The 22,864-nt window shown below is 29.5% G+C and overlaps 1 protein-coding gene and 1 non-coding gene across 5 annotated transcripts in view; both read left to right on the top strand.

The window, feature by feature from the left end:
* Positions 1–22,864, top strand: part of LOC107455980 (cell adhesion molecule Dscam1) — a 456,371-nt gene that overhangs the window by 417,052 nt on the left and 16,455 nt on the right. For all 4 annotated transcript variants that reach the window (XR_015429973.1, XR_015429972.1, XM_087154010.1 and 1 more), the window contains exon 26: positions 15,291–15,421. Coding sequence is in view for 2 of the 4 variants with exons in the window: in XM_087154010.1 (XP_087010136.1) it covers positions 15,291–15,421 (131 nt within the window). In the remaining 2 variants the exon portion in view is untranslated. The remainder of the gene's footprint in view (positions 1–15,290; positions 15,422–22,864) is intronic.
* On the top strand, positions 12,469–12,540 carry TRNAE-CUC (transfer RNA glutamic acid (anticodon CUC)). The gene has a single exon. It is a non-coding gene; the product is annotated as a tRNA-Glu (tRNA).

The raw sequence follows: 22,864 nt of genomic DNA, 5'->3' as shown, positions 1-22,864 counted from the left end.
TATTGCGGAATATTATAACGTATTTTTATATGTGTAAGCGCAAATATTTGTTAGTTAAGAATGGCAACAACAGTTGTGTTTGTTTAGTTTGTAATATTAAAAAAATGTAAATGCAAAAAAAAAAAAAATTACGAATGTAGCAAGATACGAGTAGGCTTATATAATATATAAAAATTTTCCTTTGTTTTCTTTAAATTATTTACTAATTTTAAATTAACACTTCAAAAAGCCAAATATATAAACAAATCAAATTTTTTTTCTTAATTGGCTCAGAATTAACATATGAGCATGGGGTGAAAGTTAAATATGCATGAATATATATTATAGTAAATAATTTAATGTAGAGGGCAGCTTGAAACTTGATTCTGAAAAGAACATGATCCTCCATGATCTACAGTCAGCCAGCTATATAGTGTAAGAGTTAGAATATAACCAGTTTACTTTTTTAGTTTAGAACATTTAAATTGAGAACAAACCATGTAAAAAATTTTATTAGAAAGCTATCTAAAAATATTGGTGCAATTGAAAAATAATTTTTTGCGCATAAAATACTTATATTGCTTGAAAAATAAATTCATCCTTTACATCAGAAATGATTCATTAAAATTATACATTAAAAAGAGATTTAAGAAATATTAATTATTAAAATGATTATTTATTGCTAAAAATAATAAATGTCGTTAACAATTAAAAATATTAATAAAAATAATAATTATAAAAGTATTAATAAAAATAATAATTATAAAAATATTAATAAAAATAATAATTATAAAAATATTAATAAAAATAATAATTATAAAAATATTAACAAAATTAATAAACAATTTGCTATTATAGTTTTTAATTACTTAACTATAAAATTATTAATTATTCGGTTGTTAAATTCCTCAGCTATTTATTTATTTCACCGGAAGGATGCGCAAGGGTCATTCCATGCGCCCTACATTCTTTAAATTCTGATTCCTTAAAAGCTAGATACCGGGCCTTCCCTCTCTTTTATTAATAGCTGAGTTTTCTATCCTTATCTGCTTTTTGTGAATAACGAGTAGGCATTTTAGCAGTTACTGGGGTCATGGAATGATCCCGAGCATCTAACAATTTTGTTTTATGAGTTCAACGCTTTATTTTTCATTCCCAATTAAAGTGATGTTTACTTGTTTTCAATGTTCATAAGTCATAATAAGTACAAGAAATGCTTTGCAGTCTGACAAAAATCCACTAGCTGTGCTTACGTTACCTAACTTTGTATGAAATTCAAAGACCTTGTTATGTCACTTACTATTAATCAACGCTAGCGAACGTGAGGTCAATCTACACTTGGATCATGATATAAGTTCATGAGATATAAGTTCAGATATTAGGCAGTTTTCTCCTGGAACCACCAAAATGGAAATTGAGATGTTCCTCAAAATAAAGTTTTGCTCGAGAAATCGAAAAGTAATGAAACTAAGGATTTGTGCGCATTTCCCTCCCTAAGGAGCATGTAATTTCTGTGTAAAACTTGCATCTTAGAAAACAAGATACAAATAAAAAATATTAATAAATGCATTCACATCTGCATTAAAATAATGATATCGAACATAATTTATATATTAATTAACAAAGATGAAAACAATATCACTTTCATAAAATTTACAGAGAAAGGAATCATAAAAAGCTACAAATAGTTACACTATATAAATACTCAAAGTCTATAAATATTCAACATCGTCAACTCAAAAGTGTTAGATTTCCAATAAAAAATTTAACGTTATTTTAGCAGCGTTTAATGAATTTCATTTGTGGTCATTCTATAACCCTTGTGGGCGGAGGTTAAGGGCTCCCAGTTTACGTTATTAATTATACATTTTTCTAATTGTATTTAATTTTATTTAATTTTATTTTAAAAACTATTCAACTATATTTAAATTTATTTGTCAAAATTCATATTTGTAGAATTTGCGTTTTTCTTAGAGCAAAGATTTCTTTATATTCTAATTATTTGACGACAAGTAATACAACATACGTATTTCGAATTTATTGAATTAATGCTTTCGATGGTTGAAAATTTGTCAGAAAAAAGTTTCACTTTTTCATTTATTTGAAAAATAATTATAATTAATATTCAATTTAATCAAATTTTTATTAATGACTTATATTCAATTTTCCTTTTAAATTTTAAAGAGTGACGTGTAAATTTTAAAGAGTTATTCCTTTTAAAGAGTGATGTGTAAAAATATTTAATCTACTTCTGTGGAATAATTTAAAATCGTGTCTATTCCAAACCACTAAACTTCACTTAATACGAATCATAACTCTTAATAAAACCGCAGTAACAGAACACAGCTAACGGCAGTTTCCAAACAAAAGAGTAATATCAGTGATAAAAAATACCTACATATTGCGTATCGGCGTTTTATTTCGATATTAGATCATTGGTTGGGCAAACGTCTAAAACCATTGGATGTAAACCATCTATTACCGATCGTAATGCTCGTCTACAGAAAAGCCATAAACGCAAACAATCCTTTTTAGAAGAAAGTAGACAAAACGCTGACTATTTTTTCTGAACAATAAGAACAATTCTTTGACATCTAGGCGACAGAATGTCTATTAGAGGTTTTGTTTATGTCAGGATTTCGGCTGTGTGGCAAAATGAGCAATTTCAAATGATCCCCTCTTAAAGAAAAAACAACCGTTCTAGAAGGCAATGTGCTGTAAGGTTCGGAAAAACAAAATGGCGCTTCAAGAATATGGAAGGGGTTTAGGTTTCTAGTCTTCGTTCTCATTCGATAACATTGTTCTTGACATGTGGATAGGGATATTTTACATGTTGCCCAGGGAAATCTCGTTCTGCCTTGCCTTGCAAATAGCCGACGTGATAAAGTTGCTTTAAGATAAAGCTGTTTTAAGAATATATTTGAGATGTAGCAGGCGTTTTATTCTTTCCGTTAGAGAAGATTTTTTGTTTTGTTTTTCATTTAAAGTTATGCATAAAATTTCTATTCTTTTCTTTACTTATTAGTATGCAAACTTAAAAAAATATTAAGATTTGAAATATTCCATGGCAATAAAAGTTTGTAATTCAGTCAATAAGAAACTGTATTCAGTATTCAATAAAATTGGCACATTTCTATCTAAGTTTCTACTTTTTTATAACATCAAATCTTTTTTATTCAAAAAAAATTTTTTTTAGCTCAATGATAATCGTTTTCTAAATTCCATGAGTGGAATTTAGTTTACTCTTCCCTAATAGAGCTGTAGTGGTGATAGAGTGTTCGCCTCACAATGAGATGACCCGGGTTTGTATCCCAGTAAGGGATGGTCGATGCGAATCCCGTACCGGAAGTAGTATACGGATGGATATGGCTCAGTGATAGACAGATCATGGCTAACAGTGTGAGGTTTCTGTGGTTTCCCTTTCCATGTAACGCAAATGCGGGTCAGTTCCGTCAAGAAGTCTTCTACAAGGGCAAATTTCTCCCAGTGCTTGATCCAGAAGTTCCCTTATCTTCGGAACTAGATAAAGTTGAACATTGGTAGACGTAAACACAAACTCAGGTCGGCAGTTCAGAGACAGTTTTCAATATAATATCCTTCTTTAGTTTTTAAGTTAAAGAGAAATTAGTGTAGTTGCTTTAATTCGAAGTAATTCGTTCATTTTTTTCACTTGTTCACATTCTTATATTCTAATAGGAAATAGATTCATAAGTTTGATTTTATGAAGTACTGTTTAGTTAAAAATTACAGATATTTCAACAGTAAATGTTCTCATTTTTCCGCATATATATATATATATATATATATATATATATATATATATATATATATATATATATATATATATATATATATATATATATATATATATATATATATATATATATATATATATATATATATATATATATATATATATATATATATATATATATATATATATATATATATATATATATATATATATATCTTTTAAAATGCTAAGTTAATTTGAAGAATAGTCGTTTCAATTTGATTTCATTCAGTGTTTTCTCCTCATCACATATATTTCAACATAAAATTGCTAAGCGAATGTATTCTTTTGGGAATGGAGTTGCTGCTATGAGTTTTCAACTCGTTTACTTTTTGTACTATTTTCACATTTTTCAATAGAAAATTACGGAAGAAGTATGATCTTTTAAGAAGTAGCTGCTTTAAGGAGTAGTATTAAGGAATAATCACGAAACTTTCTTAGTTTTTGTCGAAACCATTTCCTGGTGCATGCTCCGAGCAAATATTTCGTCAAATTAACTAAATAACTATCCTGATTTCTTCTAAGAGACGTATTTCGTCAAAAGTAAAGAAATATTTCATCATTATATTAAAAAAAAAAGAAAGCGTGGTGTTTAATATATCAAACTTTTTTAATAACCACTCTATTGTGGGCACCATGTTGAAGGAACCATGTCGCTCCAAGAACTCAAGAAAGACATACACATGAATTACACCCATTTCCGAATCGGGCATCGAACCCGAGATCTTCCTGGTACGAGTTTAACTTCTCGACCACCATAAAAGCAGTCGACTTGCTTATTCACCTTATTTTTGATAATCTAGTCTTCGCCATAGTTTCGTCATTCTAGTTAAGAATCTTTCATAATTCATTACGATGATGTTTCGTGTTGAGAAAACATTTTCTTCTCATATTTTAGAGTTCGCATTTCATCACACATCACGAGATTTTATAAGGAAATTATTCTTAAAATTAACGAAAAAAATTATTTTATTTCTGAGAGTGCAGAAAATTCATAAATAAATATGATGTTTGAAATATAGTTGTTTCAATGAGTTACGTTTCCACATATATTACAATAAAAGAATACTAATAAATATCAAGTCACGTATTATAGTCGTTTCAGTTAGAAGTATTTTTTCCATTCATTTTTCCACTTTGTGAATTAGATGTATTCTATCGATATCATTAACCAACCGATTACTAAATAAATACATTCAATTAAAATATAGTTGTTTCAAAGAGCATTTATCCATTTTTTTCCACTTATTCACACAGGTTTTTTGTTTAAAATTAGTTTCTCTTCTTTACAGATCAAAAGAAAATTATTAAATAAATTTTGCCAAAAGCAATTAAATTTACTTTGAACAATAAATAACTTTAGAAGATAAATATAAAATAACATACATTTTATATGGATGGTAGCTTCCCGTGATTTTTTATAACATCCTATTACCTTTTTTTCAGAAACATTTTATTGAGATCTTTGTTCTAGTTTTATTTTACCTGTACAGCACATTCATTTTAAAAGAATTCTTCCTGTAGAGTTATTAAAAAAGGAGATGACTGTCTTCTTCTCTTATCGCCATTTGCATTTAAATGGTTAAAACGTCCAGAACACTTTTCTGAAAAGCACTGGAGCATAAAACGAACATCCATAACTTTACAAGGCAAGAACGTGCTCCTTAACAAAGTAGATGGTTAGCTGATTTGCAAAACGTCGTTCGCAAATATTTCATGCTTCCATAATTAAAAGTGGCTACGCTTGAAGTACAAAGAAAAAATTCTAAGCAAGCGATGTTGTTGGTAATGGAACCTGATTCATTACAGTACCTAAATTTTTACACGCATGGTCACGTTACGAACATGTAATCAAATCCGCCCTAAAATTACAACCAGCGATGTTCTTTTTGCCATTGTTTAGTTTTGAACGTAAGCAAGCGGCATCTTAAAGTAATAAGGCGTTATCAGGATGGTATTATCCAAATAGAATTTCAGATTCTAAGTAATAAAAAAAAACGAAATAAGTAATTTATTTTTATTAACTTTTATGATTCCATTTTTATAATCCAGAAATTAAATTTAGAGCGAATTTCTTTTTCTGAATAAGCGTTTTTAAAAAATGAATTTTTCGTAGTATTTTTTTTTTGTATTCATAAAATTAAAAATTTAGTTGTTGCTTATAAAAAAATACAGTCTGAATTAAAATACAACATTAAATAAAAAAATCCATTATTTAAAATAAGAATTCTCGAATTATTTTAATTAAAATTATGTTAAGAAATATAAATAAGTTTAAGAGTTCTACTTGCAAGAATATTTTGATGCAAGAAATCACTCTCAGATATGCCGTGAAAAACTTAAATAATAGAATTTGTACTTACTCCAACTACAGAGTTACTTATTAGTAAAAATTAGATAACTTTTAAACAATAATTACTATAATTCACATTAATTAATAAGCATGTGTATTAATTATATAAATTAACTATCAAAGCATGAGTCTATCTTTTGATTTATTTAGATTACCAATTAGCACGTGAAAGTTAGAATATTTGTTCAAAAGTTATTAGCTGTGTTTCTTATTCCATTGTACGTACATGTACATAATAGTTTAGTTTCCATTTCGTTTCTATACGCTACTCATGACAGTTATTGTTAATTATGGATAAATAAATTTAAGCGGCAGTTACAAGATCACCAACTCTAAGTGATTCATCATGAAAAATCTATAATCTTAAGAAATCAAAGACAAAAAAAAAAAAATTCCTTTGCTTTCTACTAAAAACAGCAAACGGTCAAAAATTTTTAAGAAACAAAAATTAAGGGTATCTCTTACAGGAGATCACGAGAGTGATTGAAACCACACAGGTTAGAAACAAGGGAATAATCCCTTAGGGAGCCTGAGGAGCCTAGGGAGGCGGTGGAAGACCTAGGAAGCATACCGGCATAGAAAATATCCCCAAGCAGATTTGAATTAGAACTAATACATTTAATAGAGAATCTGCATCGATATAAATGAAACAAGACTAAAAGACTTTTCGCGTGAGATGATGTGTAATGATAGGAATAGAAATAGTTTTTTAGTTTATTCTACCCAACATTGTACATGAAAATATGTTCTATTCTCATTTGCCATCCTTAGCAACAATTGTTTTTCTGTTATTTTCTCTCTCCTGTTGTATAGTTGGATATTGCACTTTTCTAGTTTTTCACCTATTGCACTTTCATTTTTAAGATATTTTAGGCCAAGTATCGAAATTTTATTGATTATTTTGCTTGAAATAAACTTAAATTGCACTCATTAAAACACAAAACTTTCAAGCTTATAAATAATATTTTATTTAAGAAATAAAATGTTGTGCATGTGCACCATCAGCCATTTAATTGAACGCTGGTTTTTTTTTACGAATTTCGTTTTATCTTTATGTTAACTTACAACTTTAACCCAACCTAAAAAACAAATTATTAATCTCGCAAAAATGATACATTTTCAAAATGTAGAATTCGCAAATGACCATCTCAAGTTAAGAAACTAGCTTAGTTTAAAAATATGTCTTAATGGAAAGTGTTTACTCTAATTTAATTACTAATATCTCATAGATGTTTTTAAAACCCTTGACAATAGCAGAAAAATAAAATTAGAGAAAAATATATGTCACAGTGTTAATAAAAAATATTTATTGAAACATTGCGTTTATGCACCTTTGGCTGAAAATGGGGCAACGGCTCTTTTTGAAAATTCATGATCCAATGAAATATTTCTTTGAAATCCTATTGGCATGATTTGTTTCAGGATTCATTTTTCTTGCTTAAAGTCGGTGTCTGTTATAAAATTCTGTATATTGTAAATAATAATTATTTTTAGTAGCACATAGAAGACAATTATTCATATTTATCAGTTCAGCATATATACAGTGGGAAAGAAGAAACATTCCCAGTTATTTATTTCATATTGGAGGGACTGCACATGTTTCTTTTTTTTTATATAATACTCACTATACATTCACTTTTACGACCGAATTTTACTTCATTTTTTTTTTATCCAATTATTAACAAAAATGAACTTATTCTGCTTCTTAAGGTTAGACAACTGTTATATTAACCCATAAGAAACATAAGTTAAGATGTTTTTTTCCCCAGTCATAATAAATTGAATTAAATAATTATTTCACATGACACAGCGTTAACTTTTTTAGAGACAAAATACAATTACTTGCGCAAATAGAATCTAAAGAGGTTTCTTTTCCTTTTTTTTGCACTCTTCAAGACAAACAATGAATAGTTAGTCATCTCTGTTACAACTTATAATCTTGGATTTTTTTATTGCAAAAACCATTCAATAAAAAAATAAAACAAACATCTGATGAAATAACTCTTTCAGAGCTAGTATGTTCTAAAAAAATAGAATTATATTCTTTTTTATCCGATCGGCGATGCTTTTTGTTTTATTCTCCCTTAAGGATTTCTAGATTCTATTAATTCACTTGTGAGCTTTCTCTAAAAGAATGAGGGGAAAAGAAAACTTTATAGAAGACAATATGCTTGTTGCTTTTTTTATGTTCCGGTCTCTTTTACGTCTCTTGAGTGGAAGAAAAAAAACAAAAAGTAATCCTGCTGACCCTTAATCCCCTTGTACGACACCCAAAGACAACATCAAATCGACTCTCCTGCGTAGCATTGGAGATCTGATTTTAAGGGAAAAGAACAGTTATTGAAAGTCGAACAGCTCGCTAGACCAAGACTTAATCGGAAATCAATCTCAGAGAGAGAAAGGAAAACCCTGATAAGACCACAATTTTCTTCATCGATTTTTGTTGTAAAAGTCCTTTGTTTCTCTTGTAGAATCTGAATCGATACACGAGAATGAGTATCGATAAACATTTTCATTGCGAAAAGCTCGTTTGCATCGCTTACTACCGACTTTCAACATAAATTCCTTCACTCGTAGCGTAAGAGTTTCAGTTTCAAGTAATGATGGGAATCAATATGCATGCTCTGGGACATGTTTACAAAATTGAATGTTGCATACTATTGACCGTCTTTCAAAACTCCTATTTGTCAAAAAAATGACCAGAAAAATTGAAATTTTTGAATTTTAAGGATAGAAATGCGACCACTGGTTCTGCCTAAATATGTGTAGTTAAGGAAAAAGTATATTATTTTTTTCAATGCATTTTCAGATGATTTTCTCCAAATAGAATTTGGAATAAATGTGTTTTTCAAACAAAGCAATGTTAAACTAAGGCTGAGCTAGATCAGCTAACTGATTGTATTTATAAGCAATGTCTATTAGGTTTGTTGTGACATATATGTAAACAACAGTTGTAGATGTTTTCTACGCTTTGTCATAAGTTCTGGACCAAGTCATTGTTTGAAATGAGTTATTTGATTTAAAATAAGAAATATCATTTATCCCGTTAAAGGTATCCAAATGAGTGAAAATTAGCAATTTCGGCGATAATTTTGACTATGTTTAATATTTTTTATAACCATCGTTCAACAGGAGAGGCAATTGTGGGCTTAAGACTACTTATGTTCAACTCCGTAGCATTATAATTTTGAATCCATTCCAGAAGACAAAGGGATTCTTATATCAAGTATTGGGAGAAATTAGCCTTTGAGGAGGACTGTTTCACGGAACTAACACGTATTTACATGTAGAGGAAAATCAAACCAGCAAAGGTTAGCCTGATGGTTGAGGAACTGTTCCATCTACCACTGATGATTGAAGTTGTAGTTGCGTTTTTGTTTACTGACATATGAAACAGGAAAGAAATTACATAAATTCATTTTCAGAAAATCGTTGATTTTTTAAAAAATCTCTTTACACTAACACACATTATGAAAAAAGTTCAATATAGAATTCTTTGAAACTTTGCATCCAGATTTGTATAACGTAGTTATATTTTGAATTAAAAGCTAAAGTTTAAAAGTGAATTTAATATTTATATCATGCTTTATATAAGAATGCTTCGAATTTTTATTTAAAAATCAATACTGATGAATATATTTAGACCCATTTTATAATGCATTTTGAATTTTGTAATGATTTTATTTCAAAACACAGGTAATTTTTATTATTGATCTGAAAAAATATTATTTAGATGCATATGCATATAATGTGTTGTAAAGCTGTTAGCTTAATAAAAAAAATCGTAATTTTTATGTTAAATTCCTTTATTTTGAACAAAAAATATTTTAAAAATTTTCAAAGTTTACTTTAGTTTCATGATGTTTGAAACCTTGTTAATCAAAAATTGAAATTTTAATAATGGCCATTTTCAAATAAAAATGTGCCAAACCCAGTCAGATGTTCAAAACTTTCATTGAATTCTGTACCTGCAGAGGTCAAAGACTCATAACAACGTACTCATATTGTTATGTAGCATATAATAAAAATGTTTCCATTTAATCTGTCTTGACAGTATGATCCAATGCCGTAGAGCAAATATTTCTAAAAGGAATTCGATTAAAGTAAGTTTTATCCTGATAAGCTGTTTTATAATTGAATCGATGATTCCGAAAACTAGTCATTACCACTATTTGTTTCTAAATAGAGATTCATGCGTTTTTAAATTCAGCTGATGAAAATTCATAAATAGGATATAAAAAAGTCATGTCAACATACCTGGTATAGTATAATGTGTGCAGTGAAATCTGAATTTAGTTAAAAAAACATACCATATCCTTGGAGGTGACCTGTTCTGGGATTCAACTTGGAAATATACAGCTAGATGGCTGTCGTTGTTGCTTACGAAATTGATCGCATAACCTAACAATTAGCAGTTTTATTTAGGCTTGTTATTTATTTAATGATTTTTATCACACAATAGGTGATTTAGAGAGTAGTTCTTTAGATGGTATATTCATGAAAGTAAAGAGAGATAAAGGAACTATGAACTGTAAAGGAAGGGACTGCAAATAATAATATGATACTTGATTACAAGAGTTGGTTGCCAGAGAATAATCAGAAAAATGAGTGATCAATGTGCTTCTATGGGAAACAAAGAAAGCAAAAACAACGCTTTCAGTTATTACATTATTGCAATTTTACTTACAAACGCACTACATCCAGTACAGTTAAAGTATCTCCTTTCACTGGTTTATGCAAATTAATATTTACCCCTGTACAAAAAAGTGCCCAAATAGTTTCACCGTAGCCAGTAAGGGAAGAATATTATGAAGAAATTGCTATAAGCCATAAGAAAATTGCAGACACCTAAAGAGTTTTTAAAATATATACCAAATGAGATTTTGTCTTTTTATGAAGAATTTTATAAGTGGCCCAACAAAGACAGTCATATTCCAAAAGATTTCTGAATCTACACAAATATCCATCAATATGTAGTCTAATACTTAAAAAAGGTTTCTTTTAAAGTATAAATTATTAATATTTTCGAATATTAAAAACAACTGCTTTAGGGTTTTGTCCGAATAACGGTCCTCTTCAAATGCTAATTATTTTTTTTAAAATTGCAAAACATTAAATGATGTTGTAGCACAACTACAATATTATATATTGTAACCAGCCTTATTTTAATGTAAAAAAATAAAGCAATGCTCTATATATCAAGCTCATACTCAACTTTTCAGTTTTTTGTCTCAATACTTAACTATTCAGAAGACCGTTTTTCAAAATCATTATTCAATTAGTTTGTTGCATTTTAACAAATGCTATAGTTTTAAAAATTTAATAATATTGCTACACTTTGTATTAAAAAATATACCGATTCCAAATTTTTAATATATTACCGAAATAACTTACTCTAGTTCAAATGTTTACATCGAAATTAGTATTCAAAATGGTTTAGCATAAATTCGATGCGAAATATTTAACTTTTTAAAGCAGAATATTAAACGTATCTGTGAAATGTTTTAAATATCTAGCAATTTTTAAACTTTCAAACTGTAATCCAGACAAGTAATAGTTTTCTAGTCGTACTGTAGTAGTTAAGCTTGAATGAATAAATGTGAGGAAGTAAACTATTCCGTCAAAGACATGAATAGTAACAAAATTGTCATGCACATATATGTACGAGATAATAATTTATTAGCAATATCATGATTTTTTTTAAATTTTGAATCTGTATACGAGAAGAGAACTTGAACAAATCAAATCCTTTTGATGTATTTAATGATTTTTAAGCAAATAAATGCTTTAAATTCAATTTTAACGAAAAACAGATCAATTATGAATGTTTATGGATGTTTTCAAGAAACAAATAAATCGAAAATTACGAGTTAATAATTTCTAAATGAACGAGTTGAACTTTTAAAAATGTAAAACTTTTCTTCTTTAAATGTACTGAGTTTAAATTTAATTGTTTATAAAAGTCAATTTTCTTTGTTAAAATCTAAACAACAGAAAATTAAAATAGGATCAAAACTAACTCCTAACAAATTTCGTTTTTATTTATTCACTATTCATTGATTTACTTACCTATAATACACTTATTGACTAATGTTTATATCGTCAATTCATTGATGAATTAAATCATCGATAAAAAGATAGTAAATGATGATGACTATTGTTAATAGTTAACTACAGATTATTTAAAAACGTTAGATAAAAGCAGTCGTAGATAAATTTCGAGTATTTTTTTAATAAAGCTTATAACTCCTGTACAAACGGGGTGCGAGGAATTAAAAATTAGTTTTTTGAAAGTGAATCAAAATTATTTTCAAAACAGTATTAATAGCTCATGCGATTAGAGTAACACGTGGTCTAGTGGTTAGGATACCTGGCTCTCACCCAGGAGGCCCGGGTTCGATTCCCGGCGTGGGAAGTCTTTGGGCCGGGATAGCCTGGTCGGTAGGGCGCTGGGCCCATATCCAAGAGGTCGTGGGTTCGATCCTCGCCGGCCGAAGACTCCCCGTGTAGTAAATGGTGACTGATGCACGTTAAATCTGTCGAGTCTCAAAGTCCTCCATGTTCCCACAACAAATCAATACCTCTGGGGGTACTGATCCAGGAGTTTCCTTGTCTTCTGGATTGGTTCAAAATTACAAGGCTACGGAGTTGAACGTAAGTAGTCGTAAATCCATGAAATTGGGTCGGCTGTTCAACGACGGTTATAAAATAAAATAAAATCATTACAACTGTTTACCTACTTATTGATAATGACTTAAGAAATATTGTTAAAAGTAGGGGAGAGTCGGGTAGTTCCCACTTAAGGAGTATTGCTTATATTTCTGTATAATATTGAGTAATAATCAATATTTTTGCATGTTTCTATTGTTTTATCTTCTAATTAAATAATGCAAAAAGAATAAACTAAAATAAGAATAGTTTAACTTAAAAAAATAGAAATTTAATTTCATGACTACTGTATTCATGAAATTAAATTTCTATCATACATATACATATTTTCAAAACTATTGTTTACCATGTTACCAGCTGCATAAATACTTCAAAATTTGAAAATAATCTTTTTTTAATATAACAATTAATGTCCGATGGCCCATTGACTTGAAAAAATATTCTATACATATGAAATTGACAGTGGGTGGTGATACCCGACACTCCCCTAATACAAACGCTTTATTTAAAATTTTTATTGAAATTCTAGCTTATTTTTCAAATTAATTTCTTATTTGAATTAAAACTTATTCAGTTGAGGGCAGCATAATAATAAGGGACATTTATATTTATGAAATAATTTTAGCATCGCAAATTTGAATACCAATTGCACTGCGATTCTAAATACGTATAATACTGTTATGTCGTTTTATAGTGTTATGTCGTTTTATATTGTTGCATCGTTTTATATTGTTATGCTGTTTTATATTGTTATGTCGTATTATATCGTCTTCGCATCTTATTGTTGTATATTTAATCTCTCGTATAACAGTCTTGTATAATTTTATTCATTTTCTGGTGTCAGAAATGATTGGCACAACGTTTTTACAATGAAACTTTACATGAAGTTTCAGGAAAAGCGAAAGGATCCACGTAGTCCTTTATCCATCAAAGGGTTGCACGGAGACCTGCCTAAGCTACGTAGAGTGTATAGACGGCGCATTACCCATAACTCTGGGAAGTAGCACCTATTTCATTTGAAACCATCATTGAGTACGCGGATAACATTTACGGAGTATGAATATCACTATCAGACTTAGATAGTATGATTCCTACAGAAGGAAGGAAGTGTATTTAAAAAAAAACCGTTGAACAAGGTTGTTGGAAATATCGGAAGTGAATCATACTCATTGCGTAATGACACCCTTTGATTGGCTAGATTCAGCTGTGGACAAGAGATGAAAGAGGTCAGTGAAAAATGACTAACAGCATTCCATGCTGCTGCTGGCAGCCATGTTGGATTTTTTCACGTGAACTGGTGCATGACATCCAGCGTAATGTAGGACACTACATAACGTGACAGGGACCAATAAATTCCCTCTTTTGAGGAAGGCAACTAGTCAGATTTTTATATTGTGACGTAGTTAAGTTATTTGCTGATCGAGATTAAAGTCAATCTGTTCTGGAGCGTGTGAAATTGAAGAGGTTCTTAGTTTCTCAAATATACACAAGGCAAAGCTTGTAATGTAATAGGAGGACGGATTGAACCTCATTCCTTATTTCAGAGATAAACTTACTTTTGAGGCAAACATAAACTTTCAAAATGAAGCAGTTAAGAAGCTCCGCCCCATTTGAGTTGCGTATTGACCTTAAATGATGCATAAACATATAAACAATGGTTTACCAAAGCTGTCCTGAGTGACCTAACCAAATGGCGAAGAACACTGACTAAGACGAAGATTATATCAAACAAATGAACGATTCGAATTTTTTTAATAAAATGTATCCTGCCCAGAGACAGCAATTGTGTCATTCATCTTTGTATGACTTAACATACAAAAAAGGAAAATTTTAATATGATTGATGCCACTAATTTCTTAAATCTTAACAATTTTTTTTTAAATTTTTCAAATAAGTACACTTCTATGCATAAGTTTATATTTAGCATTCCTTGATTGACATTAAAACATTCTTCAATTGTAAAAATATATATCTTCAATGGTTCTTTTAAGTATATTCAAAACTATAATCACATTAGTTTTTAAAAAAAAAATTAGAGCTTCATAAATATTGAGTATTTTACAATTATCTTTCAGATTTATAAAAAGTAAACAATGAAAAATTATAGCGGAAAAAAAGCATTAAAAATGTTTTAAATGCATTCAAAACTTTTTTTCTTTTTCAAGTTGCATTGTGCATTGAGAATTTAAGTAACATATCATGTTCTAAAGGTATAAAATTAATTTTCAAATAATAAAAAAAAATCCCTGTTTAATTGAGACGAACTAGATATGTTTTTAAGAATATAAAAACCCAAATTTTTGAAGATTTGTGCTGTTAACAGTTCTGAAATTCTTTTTGAAAAGATATTAAAACAACACTTTTTGTTTGCAATACATTACCGATAGTCTTTATCAAATATTAGCATTTCAGAAAATGGAAATTTTTAATGTTGCGTACTTTGATTCAGGCAGACTAAGTCAATCTTCAAAATATAATTAATTTTCTTTTTTACAGATTAGAATGTTCAGAAGATGAAAATGATTTTAATGCTCTAAGGATAATAGGACAAGACGAAGATGAAGAAGGTCCCGAAATTTCAGAAACAGAATGTGATAGGGAGCTTAATTTATATTCAAAATCAAAAGGTATGTAATGTATACATATATATATATCGATAGATTGATAGATATATACAGATTGATGCATTCTTTACACTTCATTTTCTGCCTTTTGCTTGATAGGTTTTATTCCGTATATATTTTTTACTTAATGTTTTCTAATTTCGCTTCAACTTCATTAAGTGCTTATCCCACTATTGTAGTGTTATATTTTGCTTTGACTATATTAATACAATATTAGAAAGCAATATTAGATACAATATTCCTTTTGCTGATATAATCGTGTGAGCCGATGAAGAGATGATATCCTTTCTTTATTTTAATTTCCGGATTATTAATTTTTTTTGATAAATTTTTCTTAAATATTTTTGAAAATAATTTTATGTATTTTATCTTTACACTTATATATATATATATATATATATATATATATATATATATATATATATATATATATATATATATATATATATATATATATATATATATATATATATATATATATATATATATATATATGAGCTGAAAAAATGAGCTGGGGGTGTGCTAGCTTTTGAAATATATAGAAAGGACTTATTTATTTGTTTGTTGTCCCACACACATATGCAGGATTTTGTATTCTTTACAAAGACTGTTTATAAGCCCTTAGCAAATTTGATAGTACAAAACGGATAGCACAAATTAGAGAAGTACAGCACAAAGATGGATCCAGAGTGTTATAGCGGGATTCAAACCGGCTATCGCTTCGCTACAAGAGCATATGGTGGATCAGTGAAGATACTGAATCATTGAGGAGCCTGGACTAACATAAACATAAAATGAAGTTCATTCCATTTTTTATTAACTTGAGGAAAGGTATTATGGAATATATAACCTTTATATACTCTGATCTGAAATACATAATAAATTATTTCTTAACACACCTATATTTTTCCTATGCTTAATAGTTATACTCCATATATATATTTTTTAATCAAATATAAATTTTTTTCAAGAAAATAAATTTAGAAAGCAAGTTAATTTTTTTTAAAAAATTGTACTAATACTACTTGCCATAGAATAAACGAAAAACTAAATTTAAATCAATCGGACACTATTAAGCAAGCAAAATTCATAATGAACTATTGTGATTTGTTTCGTAATAGAAGGATGTAAGCAACATTTAAAAAAAAAATTTCGAAATCTTATAATCTATATATATATATATATATATATATATATATATATATATATATATATATATATATATATATATATATATATATATATATATATATATATATATATATATATATATATATATATATATATATATATATATATATATATATATATATATATATATATATATATATATATATATATATATATATATATATATATATATATATATATATATATATATATATATATATATATATATATATATATATGTTACCGGCAAAGTATGAAATAAGCGTCCTGATGAGGTTATTATGTAAATGATGTGCATGTTACTGTGAATGACCGAAATCGGTGGTTGTTGACTTTCACCGAAGAATGTTGATAATCACATTGTCGCTTTGGTGAATGTCCGAAATATTTATTACATCCGATTTGATATTAATTTATTAGTGGATAGAATTTCATTTATTCAATATTTTAATACTTGATGACGGTAGATTAGAAGAAACATCAGAGTTTGCAATGTGATCGGGCAAATGTATACCGGGCAGAGGCAGTTGGCCTTAAAAAAATATCAATGTAGGGGACACCGGTAAATGTATACCAGGCAATGGCACTTGACCTTAAAATAAATATCAGCGTAGGGTATACCGGGCGCGTATTGACAAAACATACCGTAGATTGTAAACGTGGCGATTGCAGGTGGAGTTGGCGATGGATTACGCGTAAATGTGGTGGGAGAACGAAATTACATTAACCTAAGCAGTGTAATTCGATATTTTCTTCTTCTCCTTGACTAGCCATTATGAATAAAAATAACTCATTAATTCCTTTTAGCAGAGAAAATAAAAAAGAAAATAACACCTTTTTATTGTTAGGATCACTTTACAAATAATCTGTATTTTTTATTAAAAGCAATAATTTATATTTTATAAGCACGATCTACTTTTTGGATATAATAGATTAAAGTTTTAAATTTTTTTTTCTGAAGAATTGTGTTTGCGAAGAAATAAAAATTATTTATTAATGAACCAATCACAAAAAATAACGTAATATTTTAATACCATGTTTTATTGGAACGCTATTTTGAAGAATTAAGTCTATTTAACTCTCATTGTAAGAAAGCATAACCTGTTTTATTTCAGTGATTATAGTGATATTTAGTGATTTAGTGATATTTTAGTGATACTGTTAAATCAATCTTGATAAAAGAATATTGTAAACTTTTTTATGAACATTTTTTTTTCAGAAATTAACAAAGACATATTATTTACCAGAAAAAAAAATTTAGAGTATTTAAAACTGTTATCACGTTTTAAAGTAAAAATTTCTTGCAAATGAAAAAATAGATATTTTTAAAATTTTAAAGTAGTCGGAAATTCGCTAGTGATAAAAGAAATATGTGAAATAATTTCAAGCAGGAAAAAATATACAAATGAAGGGATGTTTCTTCAATGACATATGTCGCGTTTGTTTTATTACTAGAAGCATTTATTGTAAAAAAATTATATCTATCAAATTACTTTTTTTTCTCAATGGGATGAGATCTAAAACTTCGTGAAAAATTGATTCAATTCCTTAATATACATAAAAGTCCGTAAATACTTCATTTATTACGGAGGTCATAGATACATTGATACTCTTTCAATATTCGAATAATATATGCAATTACTAGATAATGCACATTTTCAAAAATATATTTTATTATTTACAAAACAAATATTGAGTGCAGGTTTATACGTAACATACATACGTATCATTTAAATGTTTTGAGTAGTTAAAAACATAACATAAATAAAAAATAACGTAATTAAAAAAGATAACATGATTAAAAAAATAATATAATTAAAAAACTAACATAGTTAAAATATATATAAAGTGAAAGATAATTAAAATTTTCTAATGCGATGTAGCACTACTTTGATTTTTTCTCACATTTTCAGCGAGATTTCTTTTTCTTTTTTTCTTTGAGTGCTGTTCACGAACAGGTGGACGCCCAGAGGGTATCCTCTTGCTGCCCCTAGTAACTCCGACTCTTCTACGACTTATTGACGAAGGTTGAACTTTAATTTTACCTCTGGAGGTTTTAGAAATGTAAGCACCACCTGTACTTAGAAAAGAGTCCCATGCACTTCGAGTTTTCACCACATCGATCCTTTTCCTGATTCTATTTAAAAGTAATCTGGACGTGCCAAATTTCTGATGGCATCTTCGTTGAGCCTAAAATATAAAAATAATTCTCCAAGAATTTCCAACATTAAGTACCTTTAGAATTTGCAGTACATTATTAAAATCAGACAAACGAGTAAATAATCTTAATATTGTTTGTTTCAAATTTCTCATTATCCGTAAATTAGAAAAATTGCCAAAGATATGAAAAAAAGAGATCATTCTCGTCTTGAAATATTTATTGTAAGAAATTTTAAATATTTTAAATTTGCTGTCAACGAAATATAACTCATAATATTTGCTCTCATGGAAACAGTATCGTTACAAAGTGTCTTATTTAAAAAAGAGTCGAAAATAATATGAATTTCTTATTAAAGCTTACTATACTTTTAGTTTAAATAATTCGATAAAAAAAAAGAAAAAAACTCTTTCCAGAAACAAATTCACAGGCTCAGGACATTGAAAAAGTACTGTATTTAACTGTCATCAACAAGCTACATGATGGTTAATATTATTTGATTAATAATGCATAATCAACTGTTTTAGATCCGCGTATTCTCTTAACTTAAACAATTTACAATAATAAAAGTTCGTTTCGTTCTACATATATATATATATATATATATATATATATATATATATATATATATATATATATATATATATATATATATATATATATATATATATATATATATATATATATATATATATATATATATATATATATATATATATATATATATATATATATATATGTGTGTGTGTGTGTGTGTGTGTGTGTGTGTGTGTGTGCGTAGTGCTTATGGGGAGAGAGTACTCTTTTTGCGGATATAATCGTGTGGGCTGATGAAAAGATTATATCTCTTTTCTTCCGGTTTTTAAATAAAATTTCATCCTTATTTTTTTCTTTTTTTCTTTTTTTGTAATCAGTTGTTAGTTATTTTTTTAATTATTATTCCCCCCCCCCCAACTTTTTTTCTTATGTCTGTGATTTCCTTGTTTTTATCTTCATTTTGTACTTATCTAATGAGTTCTGTTTACTTGCAGCTTATGCGCAATAAATGAAACTTATTGTTTTTCTTAACTTTCTTTGTGTTTTCTTGTATTTATTCATTTTCTTATATATATTATTATATATATACTAGCTGACCCGGCAAACGTTGTTTTGCCATATGATTTATTTCTAGAGTATGAAAATATATCTTATTTATTGTAAGTGCGTGCGTATGTGGTATGTGAGTGGCAGTGGCATGGAGCGCTGTGAACGATGACGGAAGGTGAAAATAACAACACACAAAATACTAATTTTTTAAATTTATTGTAACTTTTTTTTATAAATTATATATACAACTAATTCTGAAAATATTAGTAAACAATATTAATCTCTTAGTGCAATGGAGTGTACAATATTTTTTGTCATTCCGTCTTTTGCTAACACAAATAAACTGGATGGTTTACCCACTCGAGAGCATGCCACGTATAATTGTCCGTGTGAAAAACATGGTGTGCTCAAATCTAAGCCACAAACAGACATTGTTTGGCCTTGAGATTTATTAATAGTCATTGCAAATGCCAATCTAATGGGGAATTGAATGCGTTTAAATTGAATTGGCACATCTGTGGGTATAATAGGGATTCGTGGAAGTAATACACTTTCACCCCGGAATTTTCCATTTAAAATAATGACTTCGATAACGTTGTTCATTAATTTTTTAACGACCAATCGCGTGCCGTTGCACAGCTGTGGTGGGTTCAAATTACGAAGCAAAATAACAGGAGATCCAACTTTAAGTACTAAATTATGCGGTGGCATGCCTGGTAAATCCAATGAATTTAAAAACTCTGTTGGAAAATATGCAGCTTCCATAGGATCGCAAACTGCATCAACGGATTTGTATGTCACCATGTTACCTGGCAATAGCTGTTGTATTTTCAGATTCAATTCGTTGACGTCCACATTTTTTGCTGCTAAAATCGCCCTTTCTGCAAGCCACTCATGATTAATGTATTGCGTGTGTAAATCGGGAAATATAAGGTTAATGAGAGCATCTTTTGAATCAATGATTGTGCAGAAATCCTCCGGTAATTTTATGCATCCTGTCTCATCCTTGGTAACTTTTCCATCATCGATATCTAGCAATTGTTTTGAGAATGTTTCAGCAGATGGATCCTGAAGCATTTGGACTCGCATATTTACTGTTAGTTGAACTTTTTCAACATTATACCACAGTGGAGATGATTTCAAGCAAGCATTGATCTCATCAGCGTACGTTGAACGCGGAATGACGGGAAGTGTTTGCCTGAAATCACCTGAAAGGAGTAGCAGAGTGCCGCCAAATAATTTGTCATTGTTCTTTATATCTTTCAATGTCCTATTCAACGCCTCAAGCGAATGTTTGTGTGCCATTGTGCATTCATCCCAGATGATAATTTTACAGTGTTTCAACACTGTGGACATAGACGATTGCTTTTTTATGCTGCACGCTGCGTCCGGGTTGTTTTGAATATTTAGTGGCAGCTTAAATACTGAATGAGCTGTTCTGCCTCCATCCAATAAAGTTGCCGCAATGCCAGATGATGCAACGGCCAACGCGATGCCATTATTTGATCGTATTTCAGCGAGAATTAGCGAAATAATAAATGTTTTGACAGTTCCAGCTGGTGCTTCCAAAAAAAAATCCACCTTGACCTGCCGAAACTGCGAGCATAATGCGGTCATATATGTTCCTTTGTTCCTCATTCATCAGTGGAACATTGCGAGTCACAATAGCTGCCATTTCTACTGTATTGTAATGAAGTTCACGATTCATGTCATTGTTTAAAAAATCAGATGCACTTCGATTTGGCGAAAGCATACCGAAATGACTGAGAGGCAAGTTGGCAATAGTAATGCAAAGATCCTCAATAGCAATCAGTGCTTCATTGTACATAGCATCGCTGAATGCTATCGTAAGATCGTTACAACGTGTGCGATGGTGATACAGTATATCATCAGTCATCGAATCTTTGTGATTATCCCATAAAGTTTCTATTCTGCCCGGGAAACATGTAGTTAATACTATAGCGAATAGTACACGAATTTGCTTAGCAGTACAGTTCAATGCTGCTTCAGCAAGCATACATTCCCACTGGTTATCATCTTCCAGCAAGCCGAGTGCAAGGCATGCATCTTTATACGTTGGATGCTGATGCCCATCGACTTTACGTATATCGCGAAATGACAATGAGCCGGTGACATTAACCAACAACAGTCGAAGATAAAAGCACTCAGTCTGCTTTGGATTGACTGTAAATACTCTCCCCAAGGCGTTTTATTTGAATAAACCGGGACATGCTTCAACCGGTGTGCCTTGCTTGCGGGGTATCCATTTTTTTGTTTGAGACCATATGAAATAGTGTGGTACTTCTGAGTAAAGTAATGTCCGTGCAAAAGCACCAAAAGCATCAGCACGATTACACAATTCAAAAAATTCGGTGAGTGTAGTTTTTGGTGGATTTATAGCTCTGTCAATCGCTGTCTCGTTCGTGAAATATACGCGCTGACCGTTTTCAAGATGGACGGCTAAATAAATAACGGTTGGATCCCGTTCATGAATTGGAAAACCAAAGATACGCCAAACTGCTTCATTGGAGCTGATGTACCGGCCAATTTGGTACAGCGTTATTTCATCGTTGTTATTCACTGGAGGGGCAGTCACATTGGTATTTTCAACTCGAAATACTGCCATATCACTGCCTTTATTCACATACTTGCAAATATATTTGATGCTCTTCACTGAACTACAAAACTCTACATTAATATTAGCTTGGAATATTTTGCTCAGTAGAGGTGAATAAGGCACCACCCAACGATTGTCAATGTCAATGTCGATGTTGCTGATATTTTTAATAAACGATTGTCCGCCATTATCGGAATTTCTTCGACGATATATTGGATATCCGTCAACATTTGTGATCGTATCGTTAGTGAAATTTTCGGGAAACTCTTTGGTACATTTTCCATTTGCCATACACGGCGATAAACGATTAAAATTGCCGCATGGGCCATGAATCATGTTAACTGTAACAATATCAAACAGCAATTGATCAGTAGACGGATTTGGAATTTCCGCAGAAATTACACTATCGATTTCT

The sequence above is a fragment of the Parasteatoda tepidariorum genome, chromosome 10, assembly GCF_982258835.1.
Source record: "Parasteatoda tepidariorum strain Cologne lab strain chromosome 10, Ptep-v5.0, whole genome shotgun sequence".
Classification (NCBI taxonomy): Eukaryota; Metazoa; Arthropoda; class Arachnida; order Araneae; family Theridiidae; genus Parasteatoda; species Parasteatoda tepidariorum.
Note: the sequence above shows the minus strand (reverse complement) of the source record. Positions and strands in the feature narration are given on the sequence as shown.